Source organism: Staurois parvus, unplaced genomic scaffold (genome assembly GCF_062004578.1).
Source record: "Staurois parvus isolate SC_StPar_1 unplaced genomic scaffold, SC_StPar_1.0 ptg000007l, whole genome shotgun sequence".
Lineage (NCBI taxonomy): Eukaryota > Metazoa > Chordata > Amphibia > Anura > Ranidae > Staurois > Staurois parvus.
The window spans coordinates 1,000,747-1,023,673 of record NW_028317803.1 but is presented as its reverse complement, the minus strand read 5'-3'; the positions used below and the strand labels follow the sequence as shown (position 1 = coordinate 1,023,673).

The 22,927-nt window shown below is 36.1% G+C and overlaps 1 protein-coding gene across 4 annotated transcripts in view; it reads right to left on the bottom strand.

Annotated features, from left to right (window-relative positions):
- The window catches only part of DACH1 (dachshund family transcription factor 1), a 439,484-nt gene that overhangs the window by 32,227 nt on the left and 384,330 nt on the right, over positions 1-22,927 (bottom strand). For all 4 annotated transcript variants that reach the window (XM_089668267.1, XM_089668310.1, XM_089668302.1 and 1 more), the window contains one exon: positions 1,712-1,863. In XM_089668267.1, the coding sequence (XP_089524393.1) occupies positions 1,712-1,863 (152 nt within the window). The remainder of the gene's footprint in view (positions 1-1,711; positions 1,864-22,927) is intronic.

Below are 22,927 nucleotides of genomic sequence, written 5' to 3'. Positions count from 1 at the left end.
ATCAGCAACAAACAATTAGCAACAAATGAAAGAGATCATTACATCAAGTGCCCCTTTAGATCACCCCAATTAAAAATTTAGTTTAGCTTTATTTTAATTCCGAGATACTAAATTCTAATTTTCTGCTCTGATTGATCTTGTTGACTTGCCTTTGAAAGATGTACTCTCTACGCAATGTCTAGAGATTATTTAGCAAGATGCCAATGCTGGCACCACTTAATGTGTTGATTGGTTGTATTATTAGAAGCTGAATAAACTACATAAATGAATAGCATGTAATAAATGTATAATGAACAAAATATATCTTTGTGCCGATGTGCTTATTTTCTGTTGCATTAAATGAACTTGCAGAAAGGGATTTTTTTTTTTTTTTTTAGAATATCTATTATTATGCTTTACTTTGTTCCTAATAATTACTGGTATTAAAACAGTGTCAAATTGGTATTTTGTGCTGACTAGCTGGATTGAAGTCTGGGGGAGGTAGGTATTTGTTTCCTTTTTGGGGAATAAGGCAGAGCCAGAAATCATTATAAGAGTGTTGGATTATGCATTCATATCGAAAATTTGATATCTAGCCAGCTTTAATTACCAGTTAGATACTTTTCCACAATAATCAAATAATACTAGATTCCTTTAATTATTCTGACACTTAAACCACACCCATGGTTTGATTCTGCATAGCAGTTTTTACATTTTAAAGAGTATGATGGTATGGTACAGCTTTATAAAGCAAATTACTTCCATTACCATATGATAGTTATAAAAATCTTCTTAGTTATGGCAAATCCATTCACATAATTAAGAAAGTTAAACTGGAGTGAAGAATTACAAAGGCCTTCATTTAAAATAAAATATCTACACCATATTTAAACAAATATACTTTGATTCACTTTACAAGATTACTGAATGAATTGCTCCATGATATGCAGGGAGAAGCCTTATAATTCTGTGTTCACGTTTAAGGGTGTCACCTTCATATCATATACAGTAGTATGGACAGCACCTATCAGTGCATCTTTCAATAAATAGTATAATCAAAGAACAGTTTTTCCTAAGTTTCCAGGTTACTTGCACCTTGTTGGTATTTTTTTTTTGTATTTAGGATTGCATAGCCACCAAATGTGAACTCCAAATTTCTGTACTCTTGCTGCAATATGTCAAAAAGCTTTTTGTTCATCACTGTCATTGTCTGCCTCACTGCTAAGCCCAAGCTGGTCGTTCTCCAAGTGGGGGAAGCCATGATACTTTCCTGTGCACCTGCCACAATCAGTATGTTAAACTTATTTTGTGAACATCATTTATTATGTTTTTCCTAAATAAAAACCCATATTAGAAAAACTGGCATAGGGTTTTATGGCACAATTGGAGACACATGGGGGATTCTGTGAATTGCCAGCTGAGCAGATTTTAAAATATTTGCTCAATTTTTCTGTTTTTGTTTCTCAATGTGGAAATAAAACTATAAACTCTGTGACGTATAAGCTCTGTGACGTATAAGCAGTTCATGTTCTTCATTTAATTCTACTGTACTGTACTTGCAAAGCAAAAAGTAAAATTTTACTGTCAAGAAATGCCCATGCCTTTTAATTATTAAATAAATACCAAGATAGCTGTATTATTTCCTGTTTATATTTCAGCATTATTCTTTATAACTGCAATATTATATATTTGTAATCCTTCATCACTGCAAACCATATTATTTTTGGCCTACCTGAATATTAGTCAGAAGTGTCTCTATAGAAGACAACCCATCAGGAAAGAGAAAAGGTGAAGGAAAACCAGGAGGTAGAGGTTGCCCATGCCCAGACAGAGAGAGTTTGTCAAAGCTGTCTCTTGCAGTTGGTGTTGAGAGCGGGGTCTCATCTGTATGTGATTGAAACAAAAATATAGAACAAGTTACGCTTGTCTGTTTTTATTAGACCTCAGTAATGGTTTCCCTAGTGGTTTCCAGAACATTTATTGCAAATTGGTTCTTGCTATCAAGAGAAAATGCTTTCTGCTGAATTTTCTTTAATGAAAAAGCTGTGGAGATACAACAAGATAACATTAATGAGTAACTTTATAAGCCTTTTAAATGCGGTCTCTAATGAGACTGAGTTTACAATGCAAGAGAATCTTTCTAAAACAAATATTATCTCACATATACTTGTGATAATATATTCAAACTGACTTTATGACTACCTCCCAATTATCTCATTTTAGTTTGTGTTGTACTGTGCCTAGCTTGACAAATAGAGAATGATGTTAGCCAAAGGAAAAAAAATGCAGCTGTCCGACGGTGGTATATAAAACATAAATACAATATTAATATATATTTCTGTGAAATATGATGTATTTAATCATCAATTGGGTGTGGTTATAGTTAAATAGTCATAAGTAAATGGTCCAGTCCATGAACTGTTGATCTTTTCTTTGAACTCTTTCTTTGGAAGAAAAGGCTAGCTGGTTGTCTATAGCAACAAATGAAACACTGTGCTAAATTTTTAATCAGCTCTAAAAAAACAAAACAAAACAAAAAAAAGGCTAGATTGAGGTTAACTGTTATGGGTATTTATATACAGTATATACACAATATTGCCAAAAGTATTGGGACATCCCTCCAAATCATTGGATTCAGGTGTTCCAATCACCTTCATGGCCACAGGTGTAGAAAATCAAGCACCTAGGCATGCAGACTGCTTCTACAAACATTTGTGAAAGAATGGGTTGCTCTCAGGAGCTCAGTGAATTCAAACGTGGAATCGTGATAGGTTGCCACCTGTGCAATAAGTCCATGCATGAATTTTCCTTGGTACTGAATATTCCATGATCAACTGTTAGTGGTATTATAACAAAATGGAAGGAACTGGTAACAACAGCAACTCAGCCATGAAGTGGTAGGCCACGTAAAGTGAAAAAGCAGGGTCAGCACATGATGAAGTGCACAGGAGCTAAAGACCTCCAAATTTCATGTGGCCTTCAGATTAGCACAACAACAGTGCATAGAGAGCTTCATGGAATGAGTTTTCATGGTCGAGCTGCTGCTTCCAAGTCGCAATGCAGCCAAGTGCAATGCAAAGCATCGGATGCAGTGATGTAATGCACAACGCCACTGGACTCTAGAGCAGTGGAGACGTGTTCTCTGGAGTGACAAATCATGCTTCTCTGTCTGGCAATCCAATGGAGATGTCTGGGTTTGGTGGTTGCCAAGAGAATGGTACTTGCCTGACTGTATTGTGCCAAGTGCAAAGTTTGGTGGAGGGGGATTATGGTGTGGGGTTGTTTTTAAGGGGTTGTGCTTGGCCCATTAGTTCCAGTGAAGGGAACTCTTAAAGTGTCAAGATACTAAGACAGTTTGGACAATTTCATGCTTCCAACTTTGTGGGAACAGTTTGGGGATGGCCCCTTCCTTTTCCAACATGACCAGTGCTCAAAACAAGGTCCATAAAGACATGGATGAGCAAGTTTGATGTGGAGTCCTGACCTCAACCCGATAGAAAACCTTTGGGATGAATTAGAGTGGAAACTGCAAGTCAGGCCTTCTCATCCAACATCAGTGCCTGACCTCACAAATGCACTTCTGAAAGAAAGGTCAAACATTCCCATAGACACACTCCTAAACCTTGTATACAGGCTTCCCAGAAGAGTTGGAGCTGCTATAGCTGCAAAGGGTGGTCCAACTCAATATTGAACCATACAGACTAAGACTGGGATGCCATTAAAGTTCATGTGCGTGTAAAGGCAGGCATCCCAATACTTTTGGAAATATAATGTATGTTAAACCAAAAGTATATTAATCTATGTGTACAAATATAAATTACAACTAAGAGCTATAAAAGTAAGTATTATTATTATCATTGGTAGTATGAATACCATTTATAGGTAACATGTAGTCAGGCTTCAGACACAGGTTTCTTAAGTGAGTTCACTTTATATTAGGTTACAAAAAAATATTAATAGATGTTGACACTCCAACCCCTGTTCATCTGAATTGCTTCCTTAGGTGGAATCCCAACTCAGGGAAGTGAAAAAAGTTACAGAATGTGGATTAGACCTCAGACAACTGTGGTTATAAGATGGCTACTAAGTGGAAACAGTATTGTGAAAAAGAGATTTGAAAGAATTTGTTTCAGATCCCCGAAACGGTCATGTAGCAGTAATTTTCACATAAAGTATTATAACATTACAACTGCATGCTTTATGCTACATGTGATATAAAAATAAAGGGAAGCAGGCAGGACTTGCATCTCTGCCCTCTGGAACCAGGAACCCCCTCCCCCTTTTCTTGATGTGTGATTATCTAAAATAAATTATACAGACAGACACATGAAAGACCTCACAGCCTCCCTTAAATATTGGGTAGAGAAATCTAAGAATTACTGATTTCACTGGTTGGAATATACATTTTTTCTTCAGAATACAGGTCTGTTCTTGACCAGTGATACTAACAGGAAGATTCCCGTTCCTTTCTTCCTGACCCCTATAGTACGTCAGCATACACAACACCTCTTCTTCCTTACCCCCTCCTTTTTTTTATCCCTAGCTCTATTCTCACCCCATCCTTTATCCCTTTTCTCTTACTTCACTTCCTTCTGGGTTTGCCTATTTGATTTCTAGCTATTTGGTAATAGAGTTTACCATAATTTGGTTCTATGTTACAAAATGAAGGACTACAATGTCAAATGTATGTTCAGTCATACAATCTTTAAATGATGTGCAATACTCACTGACACTCTACTTTTGGATTTGCTCTCCTAGGATATGCTATATATTGACTCTCAAAACTTTACTGTTTCTCTACTAAACCTCATTATAGACTGTCTCTGGAGCTGTATTCTATGACAGGTAGATGTGTTGTGACTACGCACACTTTGACTTCAACCATGCCCTTCTATGAAAATTGAAAATAAAGAATAAAAAAAAATAGAAGGAAGCAAAAGAATCTCAAAACATCAGGCACTATCACCACTTCTTCCACACAACTCTGTCAATAGCCTTGCAAAATAGTATTTCCAACCATGATGATGACTACTGTATATATACTAACACAGCACTGCAGCACTGACACATAATCAACATGCTAATAAGATAATCAATAATCTCAGACTATTAATACAAAATATTAGGCAAAAAGTTGTTCTGGGACTTCATTCCTGGCATTGTTCTGTTTGCATGTTCTTTTAATATGCTATGGCCAGAGACTGTAGCATGTAAAATACTGATACCTCTAGCAAATTAGGCATCTATTTTGTTACAATAAACCATGTTAGCCCAAACAACAACTGATCAAGGGCAGTGACTTGTTGTGTAAGAATAAGTCATCTTAAATTATTAATAATTAACCACAATTTCAGAATACACGCACATATACATTTGGGATTTCATTGACATCTAGCAATGTATCCCATATGTCTAAGTCCAGCTGAATAAAACAAGTTTTTGTTTATTACGGAATGCATTTGACTATAGGATTGTCCATAGAGGGAAGGGAAGAGACTGATTGTTTAATTTACTTACTGATTAATGAAACCCTGTCCTGAGGGAAGCATGGAAGTTGCCATTGCTGATATTCTAATCAGAATACTCACTGCCTGACTGTTATATTGATCCACAGGGCCCAGTTCTGAATCACTGATCTAAAATATCATAAGTTCTGAAAAATCACAAATTCTGACTTCACTTACTCCCTTCATGCTCTACGTATTTGACTCAAAAACTTCTGAAGTCATGTGCAGCCAGGAAGATAGTATTCTAGGAAGATGTTTAGTAATTTCAGTCTACATATTACTGTTTTCATAACAGATCCTTTAATGTGAAGCTGAACTAAAACTGAAGATTTGCTATGCTTATATTTTCCCTTTCTTGGTTCCTTATTTCCCCCTTCATAAACATACTATTTATATTTTTATATAAGAATTCCTGTTTTCATGAAATCCTATTTTAAACCCTGTTGTGTCATCATTAGGTCTCTGTCCTTCTTTATACAATGCAAGGAGTTCATGACTGCTGGTACTGGCCAACAGGGTGCTGTACATATCTTCCTGAAACCATCACAGCACCCTGCTTCAGGACAAGTCTCAAGAGCCCTCAGCCCTATTTGCAAACAATGGGCAGGCTCTTAGGAGGAGTTATGCAAATATCAAAATGCTTTATTGAATAGAGGTTTGGAAGAGCGAGAATTCCTGTGCATGCAGACAGGTAATTCCTATATGTGATGCTGAGCCTCTGTTATTGAAAGAACTAAAATACATTAAATAAAATGAGTGGGCCAGGGACAGTAAGGCTGGGGTAGAAAGGGCAAGCTGATGCTGGTAATCCTCCAGCCAGGAAATGAGACAGTCTCTATCTGACTTGCTGCAGCTTCTAATGAACACTGTTGGAAGCTTACAGTGTGCAAAGACCAGACTAGCCATTTTCAGTATAAGAGGAAAACCCAAATGTAGGTAAGGCTGGAGTTCAGCTCTAATTGTGTCTAAGCAATTCCCTAAAAATTCCCTAAAAATCTACCTTTTGTCTTAAATTCCTCCTGAATAACAGCAGTGCACTCTCTGTGCCTAGGTGCCTTGAGTTTCATTGTTTTACATCTGCAGTGTGAGATCATCTAAGTCTCTGCTGCATTCAAATACTAGTCTCATGAGATGTGGAGAAAGATTTGTTGATGTTGCTACTGTGTTGCTCTCTGTTCACTTTGCTGAAAAGAAAGTTGTACAAGGTAAGTCAGTAATGGGAAAAACATCGGTCACATGGAGCCTGTAGATAATACCAGTGACTTGCCCCTTGTCTGCTAGCCTTTTTGGGAAAAGCTTTTACAGTTTAGGTTCTCAAAAAAGTGATTGTAAATGCATTTTTTATTTTTTTCTAAAATAACACACATGATATATGTACCCGTTATGTGCAATGGTATTTCACAGAGCAGCACTGAACCTCCACTTCTGGGGTCCCCCATCAGTGCTCTCGGCTCCTCCTCTTTTGAGTGTGTCACCATAGGAAGCAGCTTCCTATGGTGGCACACATGCAGTGTGCATCTATAGCCACACGCAGTGCAGCTCGACCCTGTCCCCACTCCTTACAGGATTTGATTGGCAGCAGCAGGAACCAATGGCTCCCACTGCTACCTCTGTGACTGTGTGAAGAGGGAGAGAGAGAGAGCAGGTGGAATATAGGGAGGTGAGTGGGATGATACAACCACTGAGACATTTTTACCTTAATTCAGGGAATACATTAAGGTAATAATGTCTTGCCTTTGGAACCAATTTAAGTACTACAGTATGAAATGTATACATTTTATTTAGGCATTTAAGTCTCAGCTACTGTGAGAATGCTATGTATATCTAAAATAATATGTCAATGTGTGAGAGTAGATTATCCATTTCCCACTTACACTATAGCACCAATGACTGGCCCATGGAAAAAGTCAGTTTATATGTTTGTAACATAATTAAAATACTCATATGAAAACCAGCAATAAACCTGCACAAAAACAGATGTATTCATGTATTCAGTCATTTTGGTAAGAAAATTGGATTGCATTTATCAAGTAGTATTTTCATTTTGTATCATGAGAGAACATAAACTATCAGGTTCATCGTAATTATTAACGAGTTTAAACTGCTGCACAATTTTGCATACATTATGCATATTTTTACTCGTACCAGATATTTTGCATTTATATTTTATTAAAACCTCCTACTGAGAGCTCAGTAGTCTTGTTGTTGTTTGTAAAATATTAAATGTATGTGTCACTGTACACTTTAAGAGCCGGTGACTTATAAGTCTATTTTTTATTAATAAACATATACATATTACAAGAGATTCTCAGGAAGGGGGGCCAAAGAATATTGTAGATGCTATTGCCTTTGAAGACATTAGAGGACAAGCATCACTTCAACTCATTAGAATTTTTAATGTATATATTAGTTTTGATTGAATTTGTTATAGACTTTAAGCTGGTGTACATGATATGATGACCAGTGTAGATGGCCAATGTTTTACTTAACGTCATCCTTGCTATTCCATTTACTATCACATCTAACAAAACCTGTGTATAGAGGCTGCTGTAAGCACTTTATTGCTTCTTCTCCTATGTCATAATTCTCTAAAAATCCCTAGATAACAGCTGTGAAACTCTGTGTAAAAATTGACTTACAGATACTTTAGTTTGCGCAGAGAAACCTACCAAAATTATTTATAGTATTATATAGTTTATAGTTTTACATGCGTATTTAGTGGGTATAAACCTAATGCACATGTTGCTGCATCCTGATCTCCTGATCTTCTGACTGACCTCTCTTTGGACCCTGATATGTTTTCTTGTTCCCCTGCTTTCTGACTTTGCAAAAATGCAATTGTTTTGTTGTCAATGTCAGTCCAGTCTTTTCACATAACCCTGGATACTAATTTGATGCTGTGTGTGTCTGACCTTCCATTGCCAAATAAGACATTTTATAGCATTCCTTCATTGGAACACATTGGTACTGGACTTAAACTTTCAGCAGAGCCATCTCCATTTGCTGACAATTTTGTCTTGAAGTAATACTGGATGCAGCATGGAACCATGCTTTTGTATAGGTGAAATTCAAACCTAAGAGTAAATTCCAATAATTTGCTCTAAATAAACGTTTCCATTTTCTTCATATTATTGCAAGTATCTACCAGTACATCTTCCCAATATCATGGTAATGGTACACGCCCATCTGATCAGTGACTATATCTGATTGACTCACAGGAGTAACTATTAGTAAAAGACTCTAGTGACATACAATTATTGAGTTTAACAAAAACATAACTGAGCTTGTTGATAAATAAGGTCCTAAGAAATCATACTTATAAAGAGAGTGTTATAGTCCAATCTATATTATTTTGACACTTTTCTTACTTTAACTATTGCTACCAATAAAATCAATACTATTTAGACTAAAGCATCCATGTGGGGTTGAGGAAAAAACTAAATTAAGTGTTTCAGTTTTTAATACTTTTGGGATATAACAAATATAACGCATCAGCATATAAATAAACTTGATATATCTCTCACATGTGTTGCCATCATGATTTAGACCACAATTCCAGTCATAATATATTTTGAAATATTGAAATATATTGAATATGGCCAAAATTGTAGCATTTCCAATATATGGCAATATATTTGGGAAGAATATTTTTAAAATATATTTTTAAATATATATTTCTTCCATATGGGCCCATAAATGTCAATAGCCTGTAATTCACACCTGAACCTGAAGCTACTGCTCAGAATTGGACATTACTCTTTTTAAAACCACACTGAATGTGCTCTGGCCCTGCACCGGACATATTTGAACAGGCACCATAGGAAGCAATGTTGTTTCACATGTCATGTAGATTACATGTAGTTCAAACCACATCCAATCCGCATATATGTGAACAGGCACTAAAGAGAAGGAAGTCATCTGTGCCTCTGTCACTGTAGACCAGTTTTTGCACAGCAGAAAGCTGCCTTCCTCTGTCACTGTAGACTTTAGTGTAGGAGATTTCTGCATTTTATAAAATGATTTATGACGCTGTATCTAAACTTAGTTTTATTCTCTGCTCAGAACTCCCCTTCATTAAACATGAGAATAACTACAATGGTTCCAATTTGCAACTTGCACAGAGTACAATTATTATTTTTTAAAAGAGCAACAGTAAAAAAATGGTATGAGCATAAACAATTTGTATGTAAACATTAACAGTTAAAGAGCTGTACAATGTAATCAAACTGGAGTAAGTCATCATATTCACTATATTGGCATAATTTAAATACTGCACTGCATTGCCAGACTGAAAAAACCTAGTGTCCAATTTAGTCATGCTGAAATATGGATGGCAAACTTTGAAAAATGTGCCACTGGGGCAGATAAACTGTAATAAAAAGAGTATCTGTACAATAAGAGTAAAGTGCTTAGTAAAATAAAGAACAATGCTTTGGGGGGATATTCTTAAAGTGTAGTTTAAGTTGTCATATACTGTAACGTTCATTGCAATATACTAAAACTGGTGTCTGTACAACAGATTATTTACATACAAAGTACTAGATTAATTCCAGAAACATTAAGGTAAATATTATTCCTACCTTACACCTTTCAGAATTAAGAAAATTGCTAATTAAAAAAAATACTGTATATTTATACCTTATGTATTTATTTAAATTTTTAATTTAGGTTACCAGTACTTCATCAAAAATTGCCCACAAACTATATAATTTGATTGTACAATCTCTATAAAATTGCAGTTATATTTACCAATGTAATATGAGAACAAACCTAAACTATTCTTTTATTTTGTATCATATCAGGCAAGCCCTTGCATTACATATTTTAAATATATCTAAAGTTGGTCACACACATTACAATCTGATTGAAAAATCTTTATACAGTCTGTTTTCTATCTACCAAAAGTATATAATAGAAGCTCTTAGTAGACAATACTTCTCATTTATATTGAGCTTGCACTACAAGATCTAAAGGTGATTGTCCAATTAGACTGCACAGCATATGGCTAGCTTAAAGCTGAGCTAGCCATATTCAAACTAGAAAAAGAATGTGGCGTCTTGAAGGGAATTTAAGAACAGTGAGAAGAGCCATGCAACTTACTCTTTTGACCATAAGTGGTCAAACATCTATCCAGAACCATTGGTGTATGGCACAAACACATCCTAGAGTTATAAAGCTATAGCAAAATGGTACATACAGCTACCCCAGGAGTGGACAGTTACAAGATAAGCCAATCAGGGTCAAGAAGATGAAGATATTATCCACTAAAATGATGTATAATTATGTAGGGTTAAGTCTTCTTCTAATAGAAAGTGTTTACATGTCATAATTTCCATATTAAATCCCACATTGAGGGTATATTTCTCATTTAAGGGTTGTCAGCTGAGCATACCATTACTTTATGTCCTAGTAATTAATAATGTTATTGACATCAATAACAGCAATACAACAATATCTTGTTGTGGGTTCTTGTAATGATAAAATAATGAAAACAAAGCAAAAACATTGGGATATAAATGTTGTCACCCTATTACAGGTGGAAAGTGGAAAATCAATGGATATAATCACAGGATCAACGGGTGATAAAACTATATTAGAGAGGGCACTCAGAAGAACAAAAATTGCTGTGGTAGTGTTATTTACAGACTGCATCAAGTGTGTCATTTTTGGTTTTATATGTTTGCTTTTTTCATGAGAAGGGCTATATAGTACAAATATTCTAATTTAGAAAATATAATCTAGATAATAAGCAGTAATCAAACACACAGGGTTTGTCATAGCATCAAAAATCTCCAGGAGAATATGCTTTGGTAGCACTTGTCTGTTCCAACACAGTGATCGTTAGTCCCCTCTCCCATAGTCATTGATTAGCGATAGCTGAATACCAGCACTACTTTCATTAAAAATCAGGAATAAATATATCCACACACAAAAATTAAGACGCATAACAATATATGCCATTATATGTATATAGATCAGCTGATACAGATATAACCAAACTAAAGGCAAAAAAACCTCCTGGTGAAACAAAAAGAGCAATGCGTAGGTGTCCATTTTTATCAAGTGTAGAAAACACTTTGAATATTTATTTATTTATTTCAGGTACTTATATAGTGCTGTCAATTAGCGCATAAACGCAGCGCTTTACATATATATTGTAAATTCATATCAGTCCCTGCCCTCAAGGGGTGTACAGTCTAAGGTCCCTAACTTACATTCATACATACACATACTAGGGACAATTTTAGACAGGAGTCAATTAACCTACCAGCATGTCTTTGGAGTGTGGGAGGAAACCGGAGCACCCAGAGGAAACCCACACATGCACAGGGAGAACATGCAAACTCCAGGCAGGTGGCGCTGTGGTTGGGATTTGAACCAACGACCCTAGTACTGCCAGGCGGATGTGCTAACCATTTAGCCACTGTGCTGCCCACATTGGTTCTTGCATCTACTTATTTTTATTGTATCATTTCAACAAGAAACTATGTAAAATGAATTATATGATAAGATGTAGGTTTTGTTCAATAGAAGTGCATTTCCCCCTACTACATATTCACCTGTTGAACAATTTATTTAATAAAGTAGATTGGGATGCTGAACAATGTGTTGAGCTGAGTAATAAAAAAATATTGTATACTGTATATGACATTAGTAAAGGAAAACATGCTGTCCTTTGTAAATGTTTAGTAGAATGGAAATAACGATCAAACCAACGGATAAGGGAATTTTCTTAGTAGTAATAAACAGTACTCATTATTAGAGATGAGCGAATCGAACCAGGCGAAGTGGAATTCGATTCGAATTTCAGGAAAAATTCGATTCGCGTCGAATCCGAATATTAGCCTACTTCGGGTGCGCGAATCGGATTTTTCCCGATCAGCCGGCAAAAGTGTCCCTGCAGAGAGCTCCGCTATTTCTGACAGTTCTCTGACAGTTCCTTCACATGTACAGCGGTTGAAACATTGTATCTATTTGTTTCCATTTAGGATACAGATGTTTTTATTCGGAAACAGATACAATGTTTCAACCGCTGTAAATGTGAAAGTCAGAGAACTGTCAGAAATAGAGGAACTCTGCAGATACACTTTTTGCCGGTTTGGAATTATTCTTATTTTCATCCTACTTCTTCTTCTTCATCCTCATCCTCAGAAGAAGAAGAAGAGGATGAAGAAGAAGAAGAAGTAGGATGAAAATAAGAAGAATTCCAAGCCGGCAAAAAGTGTATCTGCAGAGCTCCTCTAAGTGTATCTGCAGAATAGAGGAGCTCTGCAGATACACTTTTTGCCGGCTTGGAATTCTTCTTATTTTCATCCTACTTCTTCTTCTTCTTCCTCTTCATCCTCATCCTCTTCTTCTTCTTCTGAGGATGACGATGAAGAAGAAGAAGAAGAAGAAGTAGGATGAAAATAAGAAGAATTCCAAGCCGGCAAAAAGTGTATCTGCAGAGCTCCTCTATTCTGCAGATACACTTAGAGGAGCTCTGCAGATACACTTTTTGCCGGCTTGGAATTCTTCTTATTTTCATCCTACTTCTTCTTCTTCTTCCTCTTCATCCTCATCCTCTTCTTCTTCTTCTGAGGATGAGGATGAAGAAGAAGAAGAAGTAGGATGAAAATAAGAAGAATTCCAAGCCGGCAAAAAGTGTATCTGCAGAGCTCCTCTAAGTGTATCTGCAGAATAGAGGAGCTCTGCAGATACACTTTTTGCCGGCTTGGAATTCTTCTTATTTTCATCCTACTTCTTCTTCTTCTTCCTCTTCATCCTCATCCTCTTCTTCTTCTTCTGAGGATGAGGATGAAGAAGAAGAAGAAGAAGTAGGATGAAAATAAGAAGAATTCCAAGCCGGCAAAAAGTGTATCTGCAGAGCTCCTCTATTCTGCAGATACACTTAGAGGAGCTCTGCAGATACACTTTTTGCCGGCTTGGAATTCTTCTTATTTTCATCCTACTTCTTCTTCTTCTTCCTCTTCATCCTCATCCTCTTCTTCTTCTTCTGAGGATGAGGATGAAGAAGAAGAAGAAGAAGAAGTAGGATGAAAATAAGAATTCCAAGCCGGCAAAAAGTGTATCTGCAGAGCTCCTCTAAGTGTATCTGCAGAATAGAGGAGCTCTGCAGATACACTTTTTGCCGGCTTGGAATTCTTCTTATTTTCATCCTACTTCTTCTTCTTCTTCCTCTTCATCCTCATCCTCTTCTTCTTCTTCTGAGGATGAAGAAGAAGAAGAAGAAGTAGGATGAAAATAAGAAGAATTCCAAGCCGGCAAAAAGTATATCTGCAGAGCTCCTCTATTCTGCAGATACACTTAGAGGAGCTCTGCAGATACACTTTTTGCCGGCTTGGAATTCTTCTTATTTTCATCCTACTTCTTCTTCTTCCTCTTCATCCTCATCCTCTTCTTCTTCTTCTGAGGATGAGGATGAAGAAGAAGAAGTAGGATGAAAATAAGAAGAATTCCAAGCCGGCAAAAAGTGTATCTGCAGAGCTCCTCTAAGTGTATCTGCAGAATAGAGGAGCTCTGCAGATACACTTTTTGCCGGCTTGGAATTCTTCTTATTTTCATCCTACTTCTTCTTCTTCTTCCTCTTCATCCTCATCCTCTTCTTCTGAGGATGAGGATGAAGAAGAAGAAGAAGAAGAAGAAGTAGGATGAAAATAAGAAGAATTCCAAGCCGGCAAAAAGTGTATCTGCAGAGCTCCTCTATTCTGCAGATACACTTAGAGGAGCTCTGCAGATACACTTTTTGCCGGCTTGGAATTCTTATTTTCATCCTACTTCTTCTTCTTCTTCCTCTTCATCCTCATCCTCTTCTTCTGAGGATGAGGATGAAGAAGAAGAAGAAGTAGGATGAAAATAAGAAGAATTCCAAGCCGGCAAAAAGTGTATCTGCAGAGCTCCTCTATTCTGCAGATACACTTAGAGGAGCTCTGCAGATACACTTTTTGCCGGCTTGGAATTCTTCTTATTTTCATCCTACTTCTTCTTCTTCTTCATCCTCATCCTCAGAAGAAGAAGAAGAGGATGAGGATGAAGAAGAAGTAGAAGAAGAAGTAGGATGAAAATAAGAAGAATTCCAAGCCGGCAAAAAGTGTATCTGCAGAGCTCTGCTAAGTGTATCTGCAGAGCTCCGCTATTTCTGACAGTTCTGTGACATTCCCTCCATACAGCGGTTGAAACATTGTATCTATTTGTTTCCATTTATGGAAACAAATAGATACAATGTTTCAACTGCTGTATGGAGCGAATGTCACAGAACTGTCAGAAATAGGCTATTTCTGACAGTTCTGTGACATTCACTCCATACAGCGGTTTCAACCGCTGTATGGAGGGAATGTCACAGAACTGTCAGAAATAGGCTATTTCTGACAGTTCTGTGACATTTCCTCCATACAGCGGTTGAAACTCCTTCTTCTCATCCTTCTCCTTCTCCTTCTTCTCATCCTTCTCCATCTTCTCATCCTTCTCCTTCTTCTCATCCTTCTCCTTCTCCTTCTTCTCATCCTTCTCCTTCTTCTCATCCTTCTCTTTCTTCTCATCCTTCTCCTTCTTCTCATCCTTCTTCTTCTTCTCATCCTTCTCCTTCTTCTCATCCTTCTTCTCACCCTTCTCCTTCTTCTCATCCTTCTTCTCATCCTTCTCCTTCTTCTCATCCTTCTCCTTCTCCTCATCCTTCTCCTTCTCCTTCTTCTCATCCTTCTCCTTCTCCTCATCCTTCTCCTTCTTCTCATCCTTCTCCTTCTCCTTCTTCTCATCCTTCTCCTTCTCCTTCTTCTCATCCTTCTCCTTCTTCTCATCCTTCTCCTTCTCCATCTTCTCATCCTTCTCCTTCTCCTTCTTCTCATCCTTCTCCTTCTCCTTCTTCTCATCCTTCTCCTTTTTCTCATCCTTCTCCTTCTCCTTCTTCTCATCCTTCTCCTTCTTCTCATCCTTCTCCTTCTCCTTGTCCTTCCTCATCTCCAAGGGCATTTAAATTAAAGGTACAGTGTTCTGCACTAATTTAAAGGCTCTCTGAAGCCTAGAAACCCTTTTAATAAGTTAAATTCGTAGCGAATTAATTCGCATCGAATCGAATTTCTTCCTCAAATTCGGCGAATCAGCCGAATCGAATTTTTGAATAATTCGCTCATCTCTACTCATTATGCTAAAGACATTTTTGATCAATTATGATAAGTGAATGTGTATAAGAACCTGTCTTCTGATTCTGTTTTCCAACCAGTAAGATTGATAGAATAGTTACTACTGCACTCAAAGAAGGGCTAATTCATACTGGAACTGTTACATTTATGAAAGAACAGCATACTATTGTAGTTCTAATTTACACTCTCTTTAAAATCCATAAGAACCTCTGTCCGCAACCAGGAAAACCAAATGTGGCTGGTAGGGGTGTGCCTCAAGCCCTTTACTTAAATAAAATAATGTCTTCCCTTGTTGCTAAATATAAATCTTGAAATTTTGAATGATACCACCAATTAGTTGCAAAAATTAGGTGACATCTAGCTGCCTAAACATTGCTGGTGAGTCTGTGCATATCCATAACACATGATTGGTTATATGAGCCACGGAGATGCTGTTACACAGTAGTGGAATACATAGTATGGCACACAATGAGTGTTTTCCGTCCTTATGGATTAACATTTTTTTTTTTGCTTTAAACTTTTTTTTTTTTACAGTTAGGAGGTGCTGCAATGGGCTTATATGTCTCACTCCCATATGCCAATGTCTATATGAATATGGTTGAACAACAGTTCATATACACTCATTTTGCATTTCAGGAACATTGTTTAGCATGGTATTGATTAATGAACAATATCTTTGTCATATGGGGGGAGTCATTACTACATTACCACATTTTGATAGAGAAATAAATTCCATGGTTTCATGATTGAAATTTAATTTAATATGGAACAGGAATCTATAACATTTTTGGATGTTAAAAACAAATTGGAGACTGACTTGTATTTGAAACCCACTAACAGAAACCAACTATTGTTATATTCTAGCTGTCCTCCTCCTGTGGCATTTAGATTTATACTGTAAAGCCAAATGACACAAATGAGAGGAATAATAAGTGAGAAGAATACTAGAAGCAAGAGATTGTCTGAGATGTAGAACAAATTAAGTAGCAAGGGTTATCCTTTTGATAGGTTGGAATTAGAGATGAGCGAATTATTCAAAAATTCGATTCGGCTGATTCGCCGAATTTGCGGGAGAAATTCGATTCAATGCGAATTTATTCGCCGCAAATTTAACTTATTTAAAGGGTTTCTAGGCTTCAGAGAGCCTTTATATTAGTGCAGAACACTGTACCTTTAATTTAAATGCCCTTGGAGTCTGCTGGGGAAGAGAAATAATACTGTCAGTCAGTATGACATGCAGATGAGTGCCGTCGATCTTAGAATCACCGCACACTTCACTCATTTGGGCAGTCACGGGGCACGACGAATAAGAAGAAGAAGAAGAATGAAAAGAAGAAGAAGAAGAATGAAAAGAAGAAGAATGAAAAGAAGAATGAAAAGAAGAAGAAAAAGAATGAAAAGAAGAATGAAAAGAAGAAGAAGAAGAATGAAAAGAAGAATGAAAAGAAGAATGAGAAGAATGAAAAGAAGAAGAAGAAGAATGAAAAGAAGAATGAAAAGAAGAAGAGGAATGAAAAGAAGAAGAAGAAGAATGAAAAGAAGAATGAAAAGAAGAATGAAAAGAAGAAGAAGAATGAAAAGAAGAATGAGAAGAAGAATGAAAAGAAGAATGAGAAGAAGAATGAAGAGAAGAATGAAAAGAAGAATGAGAAGAATGAAAAGAAGAATGAGAAGAATGAAAAGAAGAATGAAAAGAAGAAGAAGAATGAAAAGAAGAAGAAGAATGAAAAGAAGAATGAAAAGAAGAAGAAGAATGAAAAGAAGAATGAAAAAAAGAAGAAGAATGAAAAGAAGAAGAAGAAGAATGAAAAGAAGAATGAAAAGAAGAATGAACTATATTACTATATCAGTCTCTAATGGATGCTGGAGAGTTAAACCCCCTAACACCTGCTGTGCCCATTATGAGGGGTTCCCACCATCCCTGTGCTGAGGTTCCAGGTCTGCACACCTGCTGCGCCCATTATGAGAAGTTCTCACCATCCCTGTGCTGAGTTCCTGGGTCTGTACACCTGCTCTGCCCATTAGGAGGAGTTCCCACCATCCCTGTGCTAAATTTCTGGGTCTGTACACCTGCTGTTCCCATTATGAGGGGTTTCTACCATCCCTGTGCTGAGGTCCCAGGTCTGCACACCTGCTGAGCCCATTACTAGGGGTTCCCACCATCCCTGTGCTGAGGTTCTGGGTATGCACACCTGCTGTGCCCATTATGAGGGGTTCCTACCATCCACGTGCTGAGATTCCGAGTCTGCCCACCTGCTTTACCCATTATTAGGGGTTCCCACTGTCCCTGTGTTGAATTCCTGGGTCTGTATGTACACCTGCTGTGTCCATTGTGAGGGATTCCCACCATTCCTGCACTGAGTACCTGAGTCTGTACACCTGCCAAAAGAAAGTTTCAGGATTTTGAAGGAGCAAAATACAGTAATACTGGAACAAAAATGAGCTGCGTGGTGGAGTTGCCAGAAGAAGAAGAAGAAGAAGAAGAAGAAAAGAAGAAGAATGAAAAGAAGAAGAATGAGAAGAAGAATGAAAAGAAGAATGAGAAGAATGAAAAGAAGAATGAAAAGAAGAAGAAGAATGAAAAGAAGAATGAGAAGAATGAAAAGAAGAATGAAAAGAAGAAGAATGAAAAGAAGAAGAAGAATGAAAAGAAGAATGAAAAGAAGAAGAAGAAGAATGAAAAGAAGAAGAAGAAGAATGAAAAGAAGAATGAGAAGAATGAAAAGAAGAAGAAGAAGAATGAAAAGAAGAAGAAGAATGAAAAGAAGAATGAAAAGAAGAAGAAGAAGAATGAAAAGAAGAAGAAGAATGAAAAGAAGAATGAAAAGAAGAATGAGAAGAATGAAAAGAAGAAGAATGAAAAGAAGAAGAAGAATGAAAAGAAGAATGAAAAGAAGAAGAAGAAGAATGAAAAGAAGAAGAATGAAAAGAATAATGAAAAGAAGAAGAAGAATGAAAAGAAGAAGAAGAAGAATGAGAAGAATGAAAAGAAGAAGAAGAAGAATGAAAAGAAGAATGAAAAGAAGAAGAAGAAGAATGAAAAGAAGAAGAAGATGAATGAAAAGAAGAATGAGAAGAATGAAAAGAAGAATGAAAAGAAGAAGAAGAAGAATGAAAAGAAGAAGAAGAAGAATGAAAAGAAGAATGAAAAGAAGAAGAAGAAGAATGAAAAGAAGAATGAAAAGAAGAATGAGAAGAATGAAAAGAAGAATGAAAAGAAGAAGAAGAAGAATGAAAAGAAGAATGAAAATAAGAATGAAAAGAAGAAGCAGAATGAAAAGAAGAATGAGAAGAAGAATGAAAAGAAGAATGAGAAGAATGAAAAGAAGAATGAAAAGAAGAAGAAGAATGAAAAGAAGAAAAAGAATGAAAAGAAGAATGAAAAGAAGAAGAAGAATGAAAAGAAGAAGAAGAATGAAAAGAAGAAGAATGAAAAGAAGAATGAAAAGAAAAATGAGAAGAATGAAAAGAAGAAGAAGAAGAATGAAAAGAAGAATGAAAAGAAGAAGAAGAAGAATGAAAAGAAGAAGAAGAAGAATGAAAAGAAGAATGAAAAGAAGAAGAAGAAGAATGAAAAGAATAATGAAAAGAAGAAGAAGAATGAAAAGAAGAAGAAGAAGAATGAAAAGAAGAAGAAGAAGAATGAAAAGAAGAATGAGAAGAATGAAAAGAAGAATGAGAAGAATGAAAAGAAGAAGAAGAAGAATGAAAAGAAGAATGAAAAGAAGAAGAAGAATGAAAAGAAGAAGAAGAAGAATGAAAAGAAGAATGAAAAGAAGAAGAAGAATGAAAAGAAGAAGAAGAAGAAGAATGAAAAGAAGAAGAATGAAAAGAAGAATGAGAAGAATGAAAAGAAGAAGAAGAAGAATGAAAAGAAGAATGAAAAGAAGAATGAAAAGAAGAAGAAGAAGAATGAAAAAAAGAAGAAGAATGAAAAGAAGAATGAGAAGAATGAAAAGAAGAAGAAGAAGAATGAAAAGAAGAAGAAGAATGAAAAGAAGAAGAAGAAGAATGAAAAGAAGAATGAAAAGAAGAAGAAGAATGAAAAGAAGAATGAAAAGAAGAATGAGAAGAATGAAAAGAAGAATGAAAAGAAGAAGAAGAATGAAAAGAAGAATGAGAAGAAGAATGAAAAGAAGAATGAAAAGAAGAATGAAAAGAAGAAGAAGAAGAAGAATGAGAAGAATGAAAAGAAGAATGAAAAGAAGAAGTATTCCAGTACAGCAAAAAGTGTATCTGTTTCCGAATAAAAACATCTGTATCCTAAATGGAAACAAATAGATACAATGTTTCAACCACTGTACATGTGAAGGAACTGTCAGAGAACTGTCAGAAATAGCGGAGCTCTCTGCAGGGACACTTTTGCCGGCTGATCGGGAAAAATCCGATTCGTGCACCCGAAGTTGGCTAATATTCGGATTCGGCACGAATCAAATTTTTACTGAAATTCGAAACGAATTCCACTTCGCCTGGTTCGATTCGCTCATCTCTAGTTGGAATCTTAGAAGCAGAGAACTGATCAATTATGGGGCAGTGGTGTGGTGAGCCCAGTTCTGAGATATAACAGAAATAGGATTATTTTTGTGCTCCAAAATCATATAACCTCTCAACTAATTTTTGAAATAATTAAAAGGCACTGGAATATTTTATGGGCCAATTACCCTAACACTGAAGAATATCAATTACCACTGCAGTCATTCAGGAGATGTAAATCTATCAGAAATTATGCTGTCAGAGTGGACTTTCAAGGTATTAGGATTAAAGTCATACATCATTTTTAGGTCCTAAGAAAAAAGGATTTTACCCCTGTCTATGATGTTAAAGGAGGGCATCTAAAAAGGAGCCCAACGTCATGGGATTGAGGGAGCCATTATTTCTGCTTCTCCCTGCTTTCCTTTATTCTATTAACCACTTTATTACAGGGCACTTTTACCCCCTTCCTGCCCAGGGCTATTTTCAGCTTTTACCACTGTCACACTTTGAATGACAATTGCATGGTCAAGCAACACTGTACCCAAACTACATTTTTATCATTTTGATCACTTCAAATGAAACTGAAAATTTTGAAAAGAAATGTTTTGTTTTTCATTTCTGTTATAAAATTTAACAAATAAATATTTGTTCTTCATAAATTTAGGCCAAAATGTATTCTGCTACATTTATTTGGTGATAATAACCCAAATCAGTGTATATTAATAATTCTGCAGGAAAGTCCACAAACTATTGCATATATCTGAAAATCGATCAATACTGCCTACTGATGGCCTATCTCATTTCTTGATACCCAAAAATGTCTGGACGGTACAGATATCCCCCAAATTACCCCTTTTTTTAGGAAAAGTGGACAGTCTGAGGTAGTAAGAGGCATGACGAGTTATTTACAGTTGTCATTTTTTTGTCATAACTGTGTGGAAAATGAAATGAAATGAAAAGTTCACAATTTGCACTGTCACCAGTGCAGTACAGCTTCATCATATAGCTGGAGTGGAGGTGGTCAGGGACACTGACTGGTGACAGTACGAAAAATTTTTTTTTTTATTTTTGATAACATTTTTTTTAAACACACTGTGACCAGAGTAATATAATGTTACCATAGTACAACTCTGGGGAAATAATCAGTATTTTTTTTACACATTATGATTGCTTATAGAAATGAATTTCAAGCATTTTATTTAAGATTTTTTTTTTTAAATTTACATGTTGTTACCAGTGCAGTACAGCATCATCATATAACTGATGTGGTGGTCATCAGAGATACTGACTGGTGACAGTACGAAAAAAAATTATTTTTTTTTGTATTACATTTTTCTGTTTTATGATTTTTTTTTATAACATACTGTGACCAGAGTAGTATAAAATTACCATAGTAACATTGTACTATTCTGGGGAAGTGATCAGTTTTTTTTTTTTTACACATGATGATTGCAGATAGCAATGAATTTCATTGCTATAAACATGCATTTTACGGAATTAAATCGATTCATTCAGTTTTTTTTGTTGTGATTAGCTGTGATTAGCCACAGCTAATCACATGACACAGATGGGCTGTGATTGGTCCAGTCTGTACCATGTGATCACTGTAACCAATCACAGCTAGCAACACAAATCTACACAATGGATAGCATGAAAGGAAACCATTCATTGTTTAAAATTGTCATGTGACCTGCTGTGATTGGTTAGGAATCCCACAAGCAGCCTGGCGCATGGTTTGGGAAGGGATTTCCAAAGGGCTTCCTTATGGATTATCCTCTCTCTCTGTGAGGCTTCTCTATATAAGGCTAAAAGTGACTTTCAGCAGCTGACAATCGGACCTACCTCGGTGAACTCCCCCTCCCTCTCTTGTCCTGGCACATTGTTTACAGGGGGGGGGGGGCAGGTGATTGCTTGAGTTGAAGTGACTAAGCAATTTTCTGTTATAATTTTATTAATGATTAATTTGGTTTGGTTATTAAACCAAAGTAAGCCAAGTAAACCAATAAAGTGCTGCAGCCAAATAGTTTCCAAATAATTTTTTGTGTGCTCTGTCTTTATTATTATTATTATTTTCATATCTGTTGTTATGTGCCACCTGCAATCCCATGTAGCCAATGTTCAAGCATGATTAGATGCACATTTTCATGCAGCTTCATGTATGAAAGAAAATCTATATTAAAGGGTATTCTACATGCTAGATTCATTCATCATATACTTGTTAAAATGTCCTTGTGTTTTCTTCTATTTGGGGGAAACCATAAAAAAATCTAGAATAGACAAGAACAGCATAAACATTCTATTCTGTCCTCAAAACGAGAGTTACCATTAGTGTGAGATTTGATTCATTGTGGCCATTCAGTATCTGCATAGCAAACCATTCATTGTCATCGAACAACACAGAAGGGGCAATAGAGAATTGTCCAGAAAGGAGTGAAGTGGGTATTGGTTAAGACACTATAACACTTAAAGGATCAAACACCAGTTGTGCCATTTATTAATGTATTTGTGTTATTTTATATACATTTTTGTGTCATTATTGATTCTTTTCATGTCTTTTTCATTTAGGTGTTATGTTTTTGAATAACCTGTTGGCACTGCAATTATGTTTTTCTATATATCATTTGTATGTACAATTCATGGACTAACATTGGGTTAACGGATATAGGTGATACTTGTTTTCAGTGTTTAGTAAGGCACATACTGTATGTTCAGCCATGGGAAATGCCAGACTTACTTGCTGCACCTGAGGAAGGATCTTTACTGATTGAAAACTGTATAATTTTGTGACATAGGATAGCTAAGCAAATGTATCAAGTGCTGCAAAATGAC